The sequence below is a fragment of the Epithele typhae genome (assembly GCF_022376455.1).
Source record: "Epithele typhae strain CBS 203.58 chromosome Unknown BXZ73scaffold_26, whole genome shotgun sequence".
NCBI lineage: Eukaryota > Fungi > Basidiomycota > Agaricomycetes > Polyporales > Epitheliaceae > Epithele > Epithele typhae.
In genome coordinates this window covers 102,915-118,430 of record NW_025954217.1, presented here as the reverse complement: position 1 = coordinate 118,430, position 15,516 = coordinate 102,915, and the positions used below count along the sequence as shown (strand labels likewise).

Below are 15,516 nucleotides of genomic sequence, written 5' to 3'. Positions count from 1 at the left end.
GCGTGCGCGGGGCCCAGCGACGACATGCCTCGGCCGCAGCAAACCTCCGTACCAACGGCCACCTTCCACATCGGTCCTGCTTACTCCGTGACGGACGACACGGCTTCAAGCCGTGCCCATCCCGTCGCGCATTGCTGCGGCGCTGCGCCGACCGGACTCCCGCCTATTTCCGGGCCATAGACGTCATCGGATATGTGGCCTGCCCGTCTCGGCATGCACAGACATCCGCAACCGCATCCGCATCTGCGCCCGCTTTGTCGCTCGTCTGCTATTTAGATGACACCTGTGTGCCCATGTGACTATGGCCTCAGGTATATCCGTTCCTCGTCACGCCACCGCGGCCATGCCCTCGCACGCCGCGCGATGCCGTGTTTGATCTCTATGACCCACTGAATGATCCATGATCTATGTTTTGTCATGCTACCGCGCTTTGCCACCGCACATTACTACACCCCAGGACCCGCGGATTTGTATCCCGACCGGTAGTGGCTACATTGTATCCCTTAAATTACCTCGTTGCTGTATAACACACGTAGTTTTCGTCGAGCTCGACACTTGCTTTCCACGGCTTTCCATCCATCCCATCTATCGCCCCCAAGCGCTCGCCTCCGCGCTCTGTATGATCATATTTCCGCTGTCCTCGTCTGACATGCACGCTCGTGTTGCGTGTCGCCTGTCACGCCTCAAGATAACGTTCAGAGCTCGCACCTCGGCAGGCCGTGGTGTTCGCACTTCCGTGTATATCAAAGCACTGCGGGCCCGGGCCCTCTCCTTCCGGAACGCATCAGAACGCCGCGAGCGTCGAGCGAAGCCAAGATCGCCTCCCTGGACGTCCGATGTTTATGTGTACTTACGCAACACCTCGCCCCACGCGTCCGCGGAATTCGGATAAACGATCATACAATCCCGTCCTGAGACCTCAGGCCTGATTTTGAGGCCTGGGCGCTCGCTGGCGCTGCTGCGGGCTGCGGGACGTGTGCGTGAGTATTCTGTGTCTCGCGACGCGACGCGGTGTGGTCCCGCCCATGCGGTCGCTCTAAGTCTGATTGGCGTCGTGGCGAGCTTGGCTCGCCAGGCCCGGGACTCGGGAGAGGCCCGCGGGCTCTGACGACCGTCGTCGAATTCGCAGCGCGAAGGCGCGTCAGCCGGCCAGCCTCGACGCGCGGCCGCTCGCTCCTCGCTCACTCACGCACACAACGATGGCAGTAGTGAATTATCGAATGACACCAGCGACGTGACACGGACGCCGGAGAGCCAGCTGGGCGCCAGCTGCCGTCGGACGGGGCCCGCTCGGACGGCGGCGTGGATGTGGACGGTGTGGTTCGCAGGTCGCCCCGACGTACGTGCGATGATCAATTCGCATGCTCCCAGACGCTCCCCCGACGTGGGGTCCGCGGCGTGGGGGTTCGCAGGCCCGTCGCTATAGATGTCGGAGCCTGTACTGCAAATCGATTATGAAGCCCTCCCCGCCGACTCCCGCCGACGTGGCCCCGCGGCGAGCGCACGGCGTCCTCGGGAGTCAGGGGAGAGCGACAAACGCGCGCGCCCACAACGCGACGCTGATGAGCGCGTTCGCGGGCCCGATGGCAGCGTCCGGATCAGCCGTCGACGGTGCCATCAGCGCAGCGGCATCAAAGTCGCTGTCGTGGGCCGGGAGCAGTCAACTCAGTCAGAGTCAGTCCTGTGTCTGCGTTTTCGAATTCATGCAGGTTCGCGCGCTATGCAATGCTTCCATTCGCCCCGTCCCTGCCTGATAGCCCGCGGTATACGAGGCGCGACGTGTGGACTGCATGAGCGACCGTTTCTGATGCGGCACGCCTGCGAGTCCCACGTCCAACTCCGCGCGCTGGGAGCCAGGAACGCCGAGCGGCGACGCGGTCTCACGCGCGCGGGCCCGGGGACAGGCCCTCTTCGAAATCGGAGCGCCGTATGTCAATTTAGTGCCACGAGCGGGATGTGCTAAGTTCCCACTGAGGCGCGCGCCTGCGTTAGACTCCGAGGTGACTGACCTTCTGACACAGCGGGTCCTGTGCGCGTGGGCTTGGGTGTTGCGATCTTGAGACGTGTGGCATGCGTCAGTGCGTCGCGGTCAGCTTCGCCGCACGGCGAGGCGCGGACCAAGGAATTCGCAGACGCCTGAAGTAAGTCCTGCCGCGCGATGGATAGAAGCCCCGATCGTCAATTTCACGGTCCATCTCGGGTTCGGCGGGGGTCCGTCGTGCTATACATTCCCGTCATACTGATACAGTAGGTATTCTGGGACGTTCTTCCGGGCGCACGACGGGCTACTGCGGATCTAGGGGCTGGATGGCCTCTTCCAGGTTGCGCGCGCGCTCGACGTAGTCCCACCGGTCGAGGCCCCCAAAGTCGATCGTCATCGCGCCCATGGCGAGGTTCACCTGGAGCTCGCAGATGTGGCTGACGCGCGCCCGCCAGCTGTCTCCGCTGCGAGGGAGAGGCGTCCGATGACCGATGGCCGATGACCGAGAGGCGGACCGAGTCCCCGAGTGGATTCGAATTCAGTTGACAGGCGAGGTGAGGTGGATGGTTCGTGTGGGCGGCAGAGGGGTGGGAAGCCGAGCAGTCGTAAGGAGGTCGGAAGTAAGATCCGAGGGTGCGAAAGGGGAGGTCATCATCGAATGACGAATGCGTTCGGCACGAGGTCAGACGGCCCGCGGCGCAGGAGAAGCAGATGGAAATCCGGATGACGAGATGGATGCGGTCATGGGCGCGCGCACCAGAAGTGGAAACACGGCAGCGGATGTCGGCGGCGGCAGGAGGGTTTGACGGAGGTGCGAAGAACAAATGGGGACAACGAAGGCACAGGGATTTCAGCAGCACAGCTCGGGGTCAAAGCAAGGTCATCCACTCACGTCGCCGTGCCGTACATGGAGGTCCCTGTCTGACTGACAAGCCTCACGCACTGGTCCGTGTTCGATTGTGCGTCGTATATCCAGAGTGTCTTGCCCGCGTACGTTTCTTGCCAGCCGTCGTGGTCGACGAGACGGTTTGGGGGCTTGATGCGCTTAGTTCCTTGAGGCGGTGCGGGGGCGCGCCGGACGCCCACGTCGTTGAGAAGACGGAGCGCCTTCAAATTGGAGATACTGGCGAGGGTCGCGCGTGCCTCCGGATCCACGGGGTTAACGACATGGAATATTGGTGTAGAAGACAGGCATTCGATGCCCTCTTCGTCTTCGTCTTCATCGTCACCCTCTCTATCATCTTCCATTGCGGCACTGCTGGTGGCACTTGAAGTGGATGGACCTGAAACCTGGGCCACATCGTTGTCTTGGCCCATAGCCTCTCCTGCGGCGTCGGAAGCAAACTCGGCCTCGGCCTCTTGTAAGCGGGTGTGGAAAGCCTGCCATGCACCGTCATTGGTGAAATCGGTCCTGATGAGAACACCGAGGCCGGGGGCATCGTCCGACTCGTCGTCGAGCGGGTCGTCGTCAACTGTGAACTCAGCATCCTCAATCGCCTCAATGGATGGAAGATTTTGACTGATCTTGAGGCCGTTCATTGATCGGTGAGCGCAGGCAAGGATGAAAAGACGCACTGCTGCGAGGTACGCATTCTTTTGCTCCACTGGCAGACCCCAGAACGTCTCAGCCACCCTTAGCCTCCACCGGCGCCGGCCTTCTCCAGGATGACGCGCTTTTATGGACCGATAATGCTCCTGGCCAGATGGAAGGGAAGAGGTTGGTGTTGCTCAACGCGAGCGATCCGACGACTATGCGCACCAAAAGGAAGGGAGAAAGCAAGTTGATGGCAGCTGACAAGTCCATTGCACGGTGGACGTCGCAAAGCAAGATTCCAGATTCCAGATCCAGAAGCTGGAGCGCTGCGACCTGCAATCGCTAGCGCCGATCTCCCCGTAGCCGCCCGGGCCGGCGAAAGTGTTGATCCAGATTCCATGTGCCACGTGACGCCTACAGGCCGTTTCATCCTCGTGCCGCTCAAGGAGGAAGTACTGTGGAGGTCACGACGACGGTCATGCGTCCATCTGCGGCGCCGAACATGTGAACAGTATCGACGTTGTTCGGATTTTCCAGCTAACTCGCCCAGCCAACAGCCGGCCTCCGCGAGTCGGAGGAATGCTCCCATCACTACGCCATGCAGCCCTCTTCAAATTCCGCTGTTCTCGTCTCCCTATGCTTGCTTTCGCTGCGCACGTCCTCCATTTCTGCTATACGGTCTCGCCTAACATTTCTGGGGCTCGGCAATGCAATCATCATGATAGGCCTCGACGCCGCTTGTGCGGGGTAGCTGATTGCCCGGACCGACATCTGCAACCCATCCCCGCGTGACCACGGTCGCCCGCTCCACGCAGTCGCCAGTCTTCTATTTAACGGGGCATCTCTCACGGTGTCGACCTCAGCGCAGAGGCTGCTCTTCCCCCACTCCTCCGCGACGCGCGCCGCACGGCCGCAATGCCTCTCATGCCAGTCCGTACCACAGGCGGCGTAACAGGTGCGTGATTCGCGCGCTGTCTGCCATCTGCTTCATCTCACCCATGGTCGCATCTGCTCAGCCGCCGACTTGCCTTTCAGGCAGTGGTGCTTCGCGTTCGGCCTGGTGACTTCCTTGTTCTTCACATGGGGCTTTGCCTACGGCGTACGTCCCTTCCTATGCGCTTCTGTTCTGCATCTGACCCCAGACGTCAAGCTGCTCGATGTCCTCAACTCCCACTTCCAAACCATCTTCGGAATCAACAAGACTCAGAGCACGCTGCTCCAACTGGCGTACTTCGTGCGTGCCTGTTTGCCTCTCTCTTGACATGCACCGCTTTGCTCACGGTCGTCCCGACAGGGCGCATACCTCGTATATGCTCCCATAGCGAGTATATTCGTGAGTCACCTACGGCATGTGACCCGCGTCTCCACCTTCTGATAGCAGTTTGATAGATGGACAAGTATGGGTACAAGGTGCATCTGACCTCCCTTGCGCACGCAGCATAACGGCAGCTGACCCTCGAAACAGAAAGGAATCCACATGGGCCTGACGCTGTATTCTCTCGGTAGGTTGTTCGCTCCCACTGCGGCCACTTTGTCCGTCGATGCTCAGACCGGACCCGTGTCCGACAGGCGCTATCTTTTTCTGGCCGTCCGCCAAATTCGCCACATACGGCGGCTTCGTCGGCTGCACGTTCGTGATTGGTGAGCAGCAGGCCCACCCCCTCACCGCCGGTGGATAGAATTCTCAGTGCGGGTCGCGACGAACAGGATGCGGCTTGTCCTGCCTCGAAGTGGCGGCCAACTCGTACATCACCGTACTGGGCAGTCCCAAGTACGCGGCCGCGCGCCTCAACTTCAGTCAAGGTTTCCAGGGTGTTGCCTCCTTCGCCGGCCCGCTTATCGCGTCAAGGTGGTTCTTCACGGGGAAGAACGCGACGTCGCTCGACACCGTCCAATGGTGCGTGCCCTGAGCCCTGCGTCACCGAGCGTGAGCGCCTTACACCTGTGTCATAGGGTCTACCTCGCCGTCGCTGGCCTCGGAGTAGTCCTCAACATCCTCTTCTAGTGAGGTCGATCCCCTGGCGTGGGCGAAGTCTCGCTGACAAACTTGCGTAACACAGCTTCTGCAGCTTCCCGAAATCACGCAGGATGCACTTGCGGAAGAAATGCACTCGGCAGGCATTGATGCCGACAAGGAACCTTTCCACAAGCAGTACCACTGTATCTTCGGCTGGGTCGCGCAGACCACCTACGTTGGAGCGCAGGTCGCAGTTGCCTCGTTAGCCGTCAACTTCCTGACAGAACAAGGTATCGGCATCAGCAAGCCGTTAGCGAGTCAGCTGTTCTCCTACTGTCAGATCACGTTCACCGTCGGCCGGTTGGTGCGCTCTCCTTCCAGCGCCCGACACAAGCTAACATTTTGTGTTCGGGAACAAAAATAGCTTCGTCGGAGTCGCCCTTCTCCAGTGGGTAGACCCTGCACTCCTGCTAACTGTCTACTCGGCTGCGTGCATGGTGTTCTCCCTGGGCGTGACATTCGCTCCAGGCAAGTCCGCCGTGGGCTGCCTCTTCGCCCTCTTCTTCTTCGAGTCCATCTGCTACCCGGTCGGTACCTTCTCCGGACATGATAACATAAGATTTCGATCCTAACCGTTCGCGCGTTAGGTCATCTTCACCCTGGGGACGAAGAACTTGGGCAGACACACAAAGCGTGGCTCCGGCTTGATCGTCATGGTAAGCACCTGACCGGTTTCATCGGAGCCCGCGCGCTGCCTGCTCCTTGGGCCGACCGTGTTTCTCATACAGGGCGTCGGAGGAGGCGCCTGGTGGCCGCCAATGGCCGGTGCAGTTGCGGACCACGTATCCACCCAGCGATCATACGGAATTCCCTTCGCGGGGTACACCATCATGGCGATGTATGCTGTGTACGTGCTGTTTCGTCTGTGTTGACCTTAGACGCTAAGAGCGCCTTGTTGCTTCTCCCGACAGTGGCATGGTCGTCGACCAGACGTGCAAGGGTGGCTTCCGCTTCCGCACGATTGACGAGATCGCAGAGAACAAGGCGCATCAGCAGGGCAGGGCCTCGACTCGACCGAGAGCCCGAGCCCGGTCAAACGCGTGTCGACGGAGGGAAAAGAAGGGGAGCAGTGAATTTGTCGAGGCCGTGTGAGACCTCTGTTAGACCCGGGCGCGTTGTTGGAGCGCCATGCTTTGAGCACTCCATATTTGCTCTCTTCCTCTTCCAGAGCCGACATACGCGATGTATTACCAGATGTACTCTACTTATGAATGCCGACGACTCTCACGCCTATCTCCTGCGTCTTGGAAGCCTTGCGATGTGTCTACAGTCCTATCCGGATATATATTCTGCCGAGGGTCGCCGACCTTCATCGTCTGTTGAAATCCATCTCACCTGTCAGCCGGGCGTAAATCGCGCCAGCGCCCCGGTGGCAAGCACGCGTTGGCGTGGACTCAATCGCACTAGAACCTGGTAGACTTCCAGCTCTGTTTTACGCGTACGGTGTTATCTCCCCTGGGGCGACGTCGCCTTCCAGGGCTCGAACTCAAACCGCCACTCTGGCAGGCCGGCAGTAATAGAGCGCAGCTACGTGCCCCGCACCGGTGCTCGCGCCCGCCGCCGGGCCCATGCACCCTCCGATGTCGTCGGCGTGCGCACAGTTGGCGCATAAGCAAGCCTGAACCTGCACGCCCGCCGACCGACGGGCGGACGCACAGCGAAGGTTCGCAGCCGCGTGCAGATTTGCAGATTCTCGCGTGCGCGCAGGCTTCGACGGGCACAGCTGGCCACAGTTGTCGATCGGAGGCGTGCGCTGGTCGCACGCGGAGGTGCGACTCCGTGGATCTCGACAACATATTGCAATTGTGGGTGGGGTATAACCTGCGGTCCATCGAGCGCCGGAGCAAACCACTCCAGACGCCGCGAGGCCAGGAAAGGATACATACGCCGACGATCTCTCTTACGACCTCCAACAACACACTGCGCGCCCTGGGTGTCCATGTCAGCGCTCTCTCGACCACAGGAACGGGCTGCATGGCAGGACTAACCGGTCAGAACGCCGCCGGGAGCTCGACGCCGAACACGCGCGACAGCAGCAGCCGCACGAGCGCATCCGACCCAGGCGTCTCCGTCACACACGCGACGCCGTCCGGCGGGCCGTGCGGGCTCGCGGGCGCGGGCTTGACGACGACAGGACCCGTGCGAGCGACGGTGCTCGGGGTCGGGGCGGCAGGGTTGGCGGCGGGAGCTTGGGCCAACTCGATCTCGACCTGGGCGGGGACGGCGTTGGATTCGAGGAGCGTGCTGGTGCCGGCGCGGTGGGATGGGTCGAGCGCGGCCTGCACCTCGGCGCGGTTCGCGCCCGGGGCGTATGCGCCGGGGTCGTCGCGCCGGTCGACGACGAGCATCCCGCGGGTAAGCTCGCCGTACCTGCCGGAGTGAGGCGTGGTGGCAAGACACGGGAAGTGTGGGCCGTGGCGAAGGTGGTGGCGCGGCTCAACGAATTTGAAGAACGGTGGGAAGCGGAGGTGACCGGTAAATATTTGAATGGCGACGAGGACGGAGATTAGATGTTGACAGGGAGGATGGAATAAGGAAGTGTTGCGTATGTGCAAAGACGACGGCGTTTTGAGTCCGGAATCGCATTCGCCGAAAACACGACACCGATCAGGCATGAGAACCGCGGAAATAGGAACGAACATGAAGCAGAACAATGAGCCGCGAGTGTCAGCACAGGGCAGGAGGTGCACGCACCGCTCGACAGCGAACTTACGCCTCGTCGCCTTCCATCCTGACTGCAGTTCGCCGTGACCGTCCGGCGTCGGGACCGGGGGATTCACAAGCGCACACCACACCGCAACGATGTCGTGCAGTTCGAGCGCGTCCTTGCCGAATTCGCACATGACTTCGCGGGTGCGCTCGAGAAACGAGCTCGCGAAGTGCACAATCGGGGGCTTGTCTTCGGCGCGCGAGGGCTGGCGGTGGACTCGAACGTAGTATCAACATATCTTGCGTAAAGGGGGAACGAGAGCTCGTGTGGAGTGGTGATGTCTAGTGGGAGGAGAACGAAACGGTCGAGAGGGAACCCTGAAATCGTGCCGCCAGGGCATAAGAGCTCGTGCACGGCGTATGGGTCAGCGAAGAAGTTGACTGAAGAGGAACGTTATGAGCGCAAACCGTCTGATGGGGAAATCAAGGGCTTACATTCTGCCATAGGGGAAGTGTTTCCGGGTACGTCTAATGCCCCTCCCATGCAAACAACCCGCCCCAGCCGATCGACGGTACTCCGACGATCGAGCCTCATGAGTTTCGCGAGGTTGGTCAATGGACCGAGTGCAATGTAGGTAATACACCTCGAGGGTTCAGACTTGATCAATTCGAGCGCAACTTCAACGCCAGGTTGGCTTGTAATCTGTAGTTGTGGATGCTCCGAGGGGGAGGGACTCGAAACATCTAGGTCGGAATGTCTCTCTGTGATGCCTGCCAGGCCGTCCCTAAGACATCATGAGTAGGCAACAGCATAGATGCCACGCGCATACCTCCCGTGAAAGTACTGTGCGCTATGTATGTCGCCTGCAGAGGGTTCTTCTCCCACGCAAGAATGGTCTTCCTGCCTTGCTGGAAATTTGGGAATCTTGCCGCATCTTCAGGAAACTGTTCAAGATGTCGGGCTATTGCCTGATACATCTTGAGAATGTTGACGCTTTAGCCGTAGAAAGTCAGTCATGACGCAGGTAGACAGTTCGAGGCGTACATACTAAGACGACTGCGCATCGGTGTTTCCTGTGCACGTTTGAGAGCTTTGTCGAACACAGCTACTGCTCAGACTCACCGAAAGAAATCACTATAGCGAGAATTTCGAACTCAGGACTAGCGAGAGCGAGTAATCTGCAAGCATGCCACAGTTCAAAGCTCAAATCGAAAACCAACGACGCAGATGCCAACTTACATGGCTAACACGTCATCCACACCCGGATCAGTATCAACTGTGCTCGGATATCAATCGATGCGACTCAAACATGGCAGGCACAAGGCTCACTGATCACGGGGATTCTCGTCTTTCGGAATTAGCATCGACTGAGAGCGAGCTGGGGGGAAGAATCTAGAGCTTTACCAACTGGAGATTTATTCAAACGCACTCTTTATCTTAATGGATCGCATGCACGTGACGCACGGTGATAGCGAACGATATTGATAAATTAGGCGCAGAGCGTGTGTCTAGGCGTATCGTAACCGACGTGACAAGAGAAGATGGTGTACGGCACATAATGCTACGGCGCAGAGAAAGAACTCACCTCCTATCAGGAGGTCGATGCAAATGAATATGGATGCGATTGGCCAGGGAGTTCTGTTGCGCAGACGGTCAATGATCACATCAAGACGTGTGAACAAAGCGACAAAGGTCAGAGATCTTGGTGGAAAGTAGTCTCATTGGGAACGATGAACCCTCTGAAGTAGCAAATATAGTACGAAACATCACGCAAAGGAACGAGACACAGCTGCGACTCACAATCAAAACGTGCCTTCTAGATCTAACCTTCCCCAAGCATCAGAGGGACGTATTCGACGCGTGGTTGACGTACGGCGACTGCGAGTTGACCCAACGAGCCTCTTGGGATTTGACGTGATGGAAGTGGAAGACGCGAGCCCAACAACACACGTGGGAAGAGGTATCCAGGTGACATGAGCACTGTAGGAGAAAGTAAGGGAAAGGGAAAGAGCATGAACACGAGGCTTGGGATGACGACACGCGCTTGCGTCGCCGTGGGCGCCCTTATAGCCGGCAACTGCCGAGCTGTACAGTACCAGTCACAGTGGCTGTCACACTTTCGCGACGCGTGCCGGCAAAGGAAGGACCACCACAGCCAGACGAGCTCGACATCGACACCGCCGCCGACGCGAAAACATCCCGCCCATCATCATGGAATCCCTCCGCTACCTCGGCTCGATGGCCGGCCACAAGGGCTGGATCACCGCGATTGCCACGTCCTCAGAAAACCCCGACATGATCCTCACTGCGTCCCGCGGTACGTTGCCTCTTCATCTGGAGCATCCTTGTTTCCACTCGAACAAGCGGAGTGCTCTTCTCATCATCTTTTTTCTTCTCATGGCTCGAATATGTGCGCAGACAAGACCATTATCGTCTGGCAACTCACGCGTGAGGAGGACCAGTACGGCTATCCCAAGCGCATCCTCCATGGCCACAACCACTTCGTCTCCGATGTTGTTATCTCCTCCGACGGCCAGTTCGCGCTCTCCTCCTCGTGGGACCACACGCTGCGCCTGTGGGACCTTAACACCGGCGTCACCACCCGCCGCTTCGTCGGCCACACCTCGGACGTCCTCTCCGTCTCCTTCTCCGCCGACAACAGGCAGATTGTCTCCGGTTCGCGCGACCGCACGATCAAGCTCTGGAACACTCTTGGTGAGTGCAAGTATGACATCAAGGACGATGGCCACACCGAGTGGTGAGGTTTTTCGTGTATACAAGAAGATCCAGTGCGTAATCGAATCTCCACAGGGTATCGTGCGTGCGCTTCAGCCCAAACGTCATGAACCCCGTCATTGTCTCGTGTGGTTGGGATAAAGTGGTCAAGGTGTGTACATGTTCTTCTCGGATTCCGCGTTGCCCCCCTCTCGCGGTATGATGTTACATAAATATTTGCTACTTCAGAGGGTTTACCCCCTATGAGACCATTCAAAATCACCAAGATCTCTGACCTTCACCTGTGCTATGCTCATCAAGTTCGTGGGCTGACGCTAATGTCTTCTCAGGTCTGGGAACTCTCAAAGTTCAAGCTGAAGACCAACCACTACGGCCACACTGGCTACATTAACACCATCTCTGTATCTCCCGACGGCTCGCTCGCGGCGTCCGGCGGCAAGGACGGTATCACCATGCTTTGGGACCTGAACGAGGGCAAGCACCTCTACTCGCTAGAGGCCGGTGACGTCGTCAACGCCCTCGTCTTCTCCCCCAACCGCTACTGGCTCTGCGCCGCGACGGCGTCTTGCATCAAGATATTCGACCTTGAGAGCAAGTGTGTATCTTATCTCCCTCCTTTGAGTTACTGTGGCTGATCACATCTCAGGTCGATCGTCGACGAGCTCAAGCCCGACTTCGCTCAGTCCTCCGGCACCCGGGAGCCTGAGTGTGTATCTATCGCTTGGTCGGCGGACGGCCAGACGCTCTTTGGTGGCTTCACGGACGACCTCGTCCGGGTGTGGACCGTGGTGTCATAAGCTACCTCTCTCCCTCGCACCTCTTTTTTGCACACCCAGAAAAGTGCACGGTGCACTGCGGATTGGGGGCCGACTGCAGTTAGCGGGACGACGGTTGTATGTACGCTCTAGGGTTGTGTCTCTTTCGCGTAGCACTGCGTGTAGCCTCTCAAATCTAAGCTTTGCTTTGCACACTAGTATTATCATACTGCTTTCGAATTGATGCCCGAGCTGAGGCATGAGGAAGAGATGTTTACAACGAAATGGCTGCAAGTTGTTACATAGTCAAGAAATTACGGTTAACGGTAAGTCACTGAGATGGGCGGGTCCGTTCAATTAATATCGCTCACTGGAGTCTGGGTGAATGAGCTACAACGACTCCAGCTGATGAGCCCATATCACGTGACCGGCAAAATTATCCGATATTGACCATGAACTTCAAAATCGGCGTCTGTGGTGAGAATGGCATGCTGTCGCTTTCAAGAGCAACCTTGCTTCTTCCCCCCCCACCTCTGCACATACCCTGGAAAGCACAATAATGGAGAAGGTCGGCAAGGAGACTCTATCACGAGCAAACCACGCTCTCAGGAGAATGTGGGGAACGACCTGAGCGCGTTGCCAGTCGATCCCGTGATGCGGCGACTGCTGCCCCTTCAGGTGAGTGTTGTGACGCCATGCTCTTTCATTTACCCTCATGGTCGAAATGCATAGCATGGTGAAGAAGCTCAGTATATTGGATCGGCTTCTCACTCCTGCTATCCTCGTCTGCATGATTGTCGGCGTGCTCATCGGGAACTTTGTCCCTGGCGTTCAAGAGGCGTTCGACACAGCACGCTTCCAGTCCGTCTCCGCCCGTAGGTCCTCCCTGTCACTACAAGCCACCAACACTAACTAAACCGACCCAGCGATCGCGGCGGGGCTGCTCGTCATGATGTGGCCCATCCTCACCAAAGTGCGGTACGAGTCCCTGCCCGCGCTGCTCCCGACGCGCACGACGGCGGTGCACATCGCGCTCTCGCTCGCGCTCAACTGGCTCGTCGCGCCCTTCGTGATGCTCGCGCTCGCGTGGGCGGCGCTGCCCGACCTCCCGTCGTACCGCACGGGCGTGATCATGGTCGGCCTCGCGCGGTGCATCGCGATGGTCGTCGTGTGGAACGCGCTCGCGCGGGGCGACGGCGAGTACTGCGCGATCCTCGTCGTCGTGAACAGCGCGCTGCAGGTGGTGCTCTACGCGCCGCTCGCGCTCCTGTTCGTGAACGTGCTGGGCGGGGGCGGGGGCGTCGAGCAGACGCTGCACGTGTCCTACGGGGACGTCGCGATCTCGGTCCTCATCGTGCGTGTCTTCTCCCTCCTCGATCCGACGTTGGGTGCGGCTGACGGCGCGTGCTGCAGTATCTCGGCATCCCGCTCCTCGCAGGGATCGTGACGCGCTTCGTGGTGCTCAAGACGACGTCGCGCGCGTTCCTCGAGACGCGCTTCCTGCCGTGGTTCTCGCCGCTCGCGTTCGTCGGGCTGCTGTACACGATCGTCGTCATGTTCGCGTACCAGGGCCACCACATCGTGCACAACCTCGGGCCCGTCTTCCGTGTCTTCGTCCCCCTCGTCCTCTACTTCGCCCTCATGTGGTCCGCCGCGTTCGCGCTCGTCTGGTGGTGTGGGCGTCGTGCGCGGCGGCGGCAGGCCGGCGGGGCTGCGGGCCCGGCTGGCGCGGGTGTCGACTGGTCATACGAGATGGCGGTCGTCCAGAGCTTCACGGCCGCGAGCAACAATTTCGTGAGTGGGCTGAATCAGTCTGGGTTGGAACGAGAGGGCTCACACAGAACGCGTTGGGACGGTAGGAACTGGCCATCGCGGTAACGATGCAGTGTACGGCGTTGGCTCGGACCAAGCATTGGCCGCTACGATCGGACCGCTCGTCGAGGTGCCCGTGCTGCTCGCGCTCACGTGGGTGGCGTTGTTCTTGCGGCGGAAGCTGAAGTGGTCGGAGAAAGAGCAGGGAAGCGCTGCCTAGGGGAGGCAGCCGGTCGCGGGCGGTTGGGGTGACGAGAGGTGCGCAGTCGTACGAGAGGTAGAGGTGAAATAGGACCCGGTAGGACTGCACGTTGTAGTTGAAACGACCCAGCAAAGACGCAGATGACATTGTACCGGCAAAGCTCCCGGAGTCATGGGTGTGCAATCACCTGCTCCCGTAGTTAGCATTCCCCATGGGTGAATGAGCCACACAGGCGGAGGACTCACCTCTTGTGATCGGAGACGCAGAGGGCAGAAAATGCACTCAGGAGTTCGCCCCGCTGCACGCGTGGGCGCGCCTGTTGTGGATCAGTCGGACGAACGCATGGAATATGATCTCCAGCACCCGAAGAAAGACTCGAACAAGCTGTAAGAATGGAAGTGCGTTCGCGCTCGTGGACGCACCACCTGTACGCAGTACGCCGGGTATGAATGCTTGATTTCAACAGAGGTGTAATGGGATGATGATCGGGTGCGGTTGCGCTATTGTACGAGGCGGCACACTGCTTGCGCGATGTGCACAGCAGAAAGGTTCGACAGCCGGTCGTAGCATGTCACTTCATCCGGGGCATGCGACTCAGCTACGCGCAACAACGACGCGTTCTATGTCCCATGGATCCTTCCATACCGTGATATCGCTGAGTCGCGCGGTACGCTCAACGATGGCTGCGACGTCCACTGCCTGCCCTCTGCCGACCTCGAGGACGAGCACGCCGCCTCCACGCCGCAGAAGCCCAGCGCCCACGAGCGCAGCGATACGGTGGTAGAAGGTGAGGCCCTTGGTGCGATCGGTAGGGGAGAGGCCAAGCCTGGCGGCGTCGGGGGAGTCGCCGAGCAGTGCGCGGACGTCCTCGTAGTCTTTGACCGAAGCCGGTAGTTCCGAGTATTCGTCGTGTGGGATGTAGGGTGGGTTGGCCGTGATGACGTCATACGGAGGCTCGAGGTGTGCTTGCGCTGTGAAGTCATCACGCAGAAGGTCGGCTACCTCGGTTGAAAAGCGGTTGCGGGCAGGCTGCAGAGGGCGTGGGCGCTTGGTGTTGTCGGCGTCGACGGGAAGCTCGCCAGGCGTGGCGCGGTCAAGACGGAGGCCGGGGAGACCCCCGCTCGGTGTGCTGACCCCGTTCAATTGGGCGTTGAGTTCGGCGAGCTGTGCCGCTGCGGGGTTGATATCAATGCCGGTGGCGTTCACGGCCCCCTGCGGCCATTGGTGACAAAGGAGGAGAGGGATGCAGCCTGTGCCGGTGCAGAGGTCCAGCAGCTTCACCGGGTTTGACGCGGTCGGCGTGAGCATTTCCGATAAGCGCAAAGTCCAATCTTCCGTCTCCGGTCGTGGGATGAGGACAGGGCGGCGCACGGCAAGGTTGAGCGGCCCAAATGGTTGTGATCCTGCAAGTCACATCAGCAGTTGTCATGCACCACAGCGCAGTTCCGCGCGCGAACCATGCATCCGGAAGGAGCACGGCAGCATGCACGAATCGCGGTTCGCTGGATGCGATCGGCGTGGCCATGCAATCATACGAGCGGAAGCCAGGAGCTCACCCAGGATGTACTGTAGAGGTTCTCCACTGATCCGACGAGCCACCATCTCTTCCAAGCTTCCAGCGGTCGACGGTAAGCCAGGAGGAGGATGGCTGAGGGTTTGCCTCATCCACCGAAGCTCGGCTTGGGCAGAATCTTTCCCGAGGGCGTGTGTGAGTTGTGCCAGGAGGTTGGACGCAGAGCGCAAATTCATGGCGAGAGAAGGAAGGAGAGCCGTGCGGTACACGTGCTGGTAGCAGGTGCAGTAGGTCGAGGTTATTAGTTAACCGAAGG

General features: G+C 59.4%; 6 protein-coding genes across 6 annotated transcripts; 3 read left to right on the top strand and 3 right to left on the bottom strand.

The window, feature by feature from the left end:
* Nucleotides 1–2,285: 2,285 nt before the first annotated feature.
* BXZ73DRAFT_90167 (uncharacterized protein) lies at nucleotides 2,286–3,785 on the bottom strand (the record flags this gene model as incomplete). The annotated part of the gene is made up of 4 exons (XM_048025537.1): nucleotides 2,286–2,445; nucleotides 2,874–3,505; nucleotides 3,557–3,676; nucleotides 3,741–3,785. 4 exons carry the CDS (start codon nucleotides 3,783–3,785, stop codon nucleotides 2,286–2,288), a joined length of 957 nt encoding a protein of 318 aa, XP_047877555.1.
* A 645-nt stretch (nucleotides 3,786–4,430) lies between these two features.
* On the top strand, nucleotides 4,431–6,624 carry BXZ73DRAFT_90166 (MFS general substrate transporter; the record flags this gene model as incomplete). The annotated part of the gene is made up of 14 exons (XM_048025536.1): nucleotides 4,431–4,470; nucleotides 4,532–4,614; nucleotides 4,666–4,749; nucleotides 4,810–4,848; nucleotides 4,905–4,925; nucleotides 4,981–5,017; nucleotides 5,085–5,156; nucleotides 5,223–5,412; nucleotides 5,469–5,499; nucleotides 5,576–5,832; nucleotides 5,897–6,059; nucleotides 6,120–6,188; nucleotides 6,261–6,379; nucleotides 6,444–6,624. 14 exons carry the CDS (start codon nucleotides 4,431–4,433, stop codon nucleotides 6,622–6,624), a joined length of 1,386 nt encoding a protein of 461 aa, XP_047877554.1.
* Nucleotides 6,625–7,523: 899 nt separating this feature from the next.
* On the bottom strand, nucleotides 7,524–9,546 carry BXZ73DRAFT_90165 (nucleoside hydrolase; the record flags this gene model as incomplete). The annotated part of the gene is made up of 9 exons (XM_048025535.1): nucleotides 7,524–7,902; nucleotides 8,227–8,447; nucleotides 8,477–8,622; nucleotides 8,677–8,966; nucleotides 9,012–9,032; nucleotides 9,068–9,175; nucleotides 9,292–9,360; nucleotides 9,422–9,463; nucleotides 9,512–9,546. 9 exons carry the CDS (start codon nucleotides 9,544–9,546, stop codon nucleotides 7,524–7,526), a joined length of 1,311 nt encoding a protein of 436 aa, XP_047877553.1.
* Nucleotides 9,547–10,393: 847 nt separating this feature from the next.
* Nucleotides 10,394–11,715, top strand: BXZ73DRAFT_90164 (guanine nucleotide binding protein beta subunit; the record flags this gene model as incomplete). Its single annotated transcript, XM_048025534.1, has 5 exons — nucleotides 10,394–10,499; nucleotides 10,601–10,940; nucleotides 10,994–11,069; nucleotides 11,248–11,513; nucleotides 11,565–11,715. 5 exons carry the CDS (start codon nucleotides 10,394–10,396, stop codon nucleotides 11,713–11,715), a joined length of 939 nt encoding a protein of 312 aa, XP_047877552.1.
* Nucleotides 11,716–12,388: 673 nt separating this feature from the next.
* BXZ73DRAFT_101669 (arsenical-resistance protein ACR3) lies at nucleotides 12,389–13,705 on the top strand (the record flags this gene model as incomplete). Its single annotated transcript, XM_048014973.1, has 4 exons — nucleotides 12,389–12,548; nucleotides 12,600–13,027; nucleotides 13,087–13,471; nucleotides 13,533–13,705. 4 exons carry the CDS (start codon nucleotides 12,389–12,391, stop codon nucleotides 13,703–13,705), a joined length of 1,146 nt encoding a protein of 381 aa, XP_047877551.1.
* A 576-nt stretch (nucleotides 13,706–14,281) lies between these two features.
* On the bottom strand, nucleotides 14,282–15,436 carry BXZ73DRAFT_47311 (S-adenosyl-L-methionine-dependent methyltransferase; the record flags this gene model as incomplete). The annotated part of the gene is made up of 3 exons (XM_048019852.1): nucleotides 14,282–14,761; nucleotides 14,822–15,090; nucleotides 15,244–15,436. 3 exons carry the CDS (start codon nucleotides 15,434–15,436, stop codon nucleotides 14,282–14,284), a joined length of 942 nt encoding a protein of 313 aa, XP_047877550.1.
* Nucleotides 15,437–15,516: the final 80 nt, after the last annotated feature.